Source organism: Plectropomus leopardus, unplaced genomic scaffold (assembly GCF_008729295.1).
Source record: "Plectropomus leopardus isolate mb unplaced genomic scaffold, YSFRI_Pleo_2.0 unplaced_scaffold12780, whole genome shotgun sequence".
Lineage (NCBI taxonomy): Eukaryota > Metazoa > Chordata > Actinopteri > Perciformes > Serranidae > Plectropomus > Plectropomus leopardus.
Window position 1 is genome coordinate 1 of NW_024613593.1, and position 1,455 is coordinate 1,455.

Here is a 1,455-nt window from a genome sequence, read left to right on the forward strand (position 1 = left end):
AATATTTATCTTATTTTAATATTCCTTATTTTTTAATGAATTAAATCAATAAATGTTTTTCTTCAAAGTTTTGGTGCCAAGAAAGAAGCACAAATACATCAAATGATCATTAGTATTTAGTACTTGTCGGTTACAGTGTGTTTTCCAGTAATAATGTAAATGTTGTGGTAAAAAGCGGACATGCGCTGGTTCATACCAGTAAGTTTTGCAGAGGAACTGGAAGTAGTACATGTAGCAGCCGGTGGCGGGGTTTTGAGCGTATTCGGCCTCCCTCTTTTTGGCGTCGGTGATCTGCAGCAGGTCTCCGTGGTACTCCACAACGTACTCGCCTTTCTGGAAACACCGAGTGGCAAACACGGCTCTCCCCTTTCCTTCTATATGCTGCACCTACAAAAACAATTTTCCGTCATGACACAAGTTTTATATAAACAAAAGCAATTCAGAACTTACTTACGTATCAATAGATAAATAAATGTATAAACAAATGTGAGAATATATCAATAAATGAAAAAAAAAAAAAGGGAATAAATAGATATAGAAATAAAAGAAAAAATACATGCTGAAATGAAAAACAAAAAAATGAATGCATCAATTAAAATCAATAAATATGGAAATAAATAAACGGGCGTAACAATAATCAATAGATATACAGGTCTTTAAAGATGCGAAATAAAAGAATATTTAATAAATAAAAACCCTAAAATTTATTTCTACATTTTTGTTCAACTAAATGTTTATAACTGTATATCTGTTTCCCTTAATTAATGTGCCAGGATGCATATATTTCTTTATTAGAGCATTTAGTTACTCGTGTTTATTTCAGCTTTTATTTCTTTTATTTCTGCATTTATTTCTTTATTTTTTTGCTTTTCCTGTTATACATTTGATTTTTGTCTCCATTTAAGTCAATTTCATTACTTAAACTTAATTGCTACCAGAGATATCTAAGAATTCCCTGTAAAAACGCTGCTCTTCCTAAACTCTGCATATGTTACACTGACTGATTGATTGATTGATTGATTACTTTTATTATCATGTGCTCACTTAGCCAAAGCACAAAAAAACATATTTAGATGTATTTTTAGTGTGTTCAGAAGCACAAACATGTTTACCTCCATTCCTTCTTCTATCCCTTTTGTGATGAGATCATCGATGAGCTTCTTTTCTTCACACTGGGAACAAAAAGAAACATGAGATGGTTTTAGTGACAGAAAGCAGATTGGATTTCTTTCTCTGCTCTCACACACACACACAAACACACACATACAGATACAAAATACCATATATATACAATACAAAAAATAATATACAAAATAAGTATATACCAAAATAAATAACTGCATTAATAAGTCAAATAAATACATAAATGTTAAAATAGATCTAATAAATAAATAAGTATGAAAATAAAAAAAATACTGAAATAAATAACTGCATTAATAAGTCAAATAAATACAT

At 29.8% G+C, this 1,455-nt stretch overlaps 1 protein-coding gene across 1 annotated transcript; it reads right to left on the bottom strand.

Moving 5' to 3' along the window:
• Positions 1–123: 123 nt before the first annotated feature.
• LOC121963839 (N-lysine methyltransferase KMT5A-A-like) lies at positions 124–1,179 on the bottom strand (the record flags this gene model as incomplete). The annotated part of the gene is made up of 2 exons (XM_042514081.1): positions 1,113–1,179; positions 124–387 (listed from the first exon to the last, which is right to left on the bottom strand). Coding segments are annotated over exons 1-2 (270 nt in total), but the record flags the coding sequence as incomplete, so codon positions are not given.
• Between the last annotated feature and the right edge of the window lie 276 nt (positions 1,180–1,455).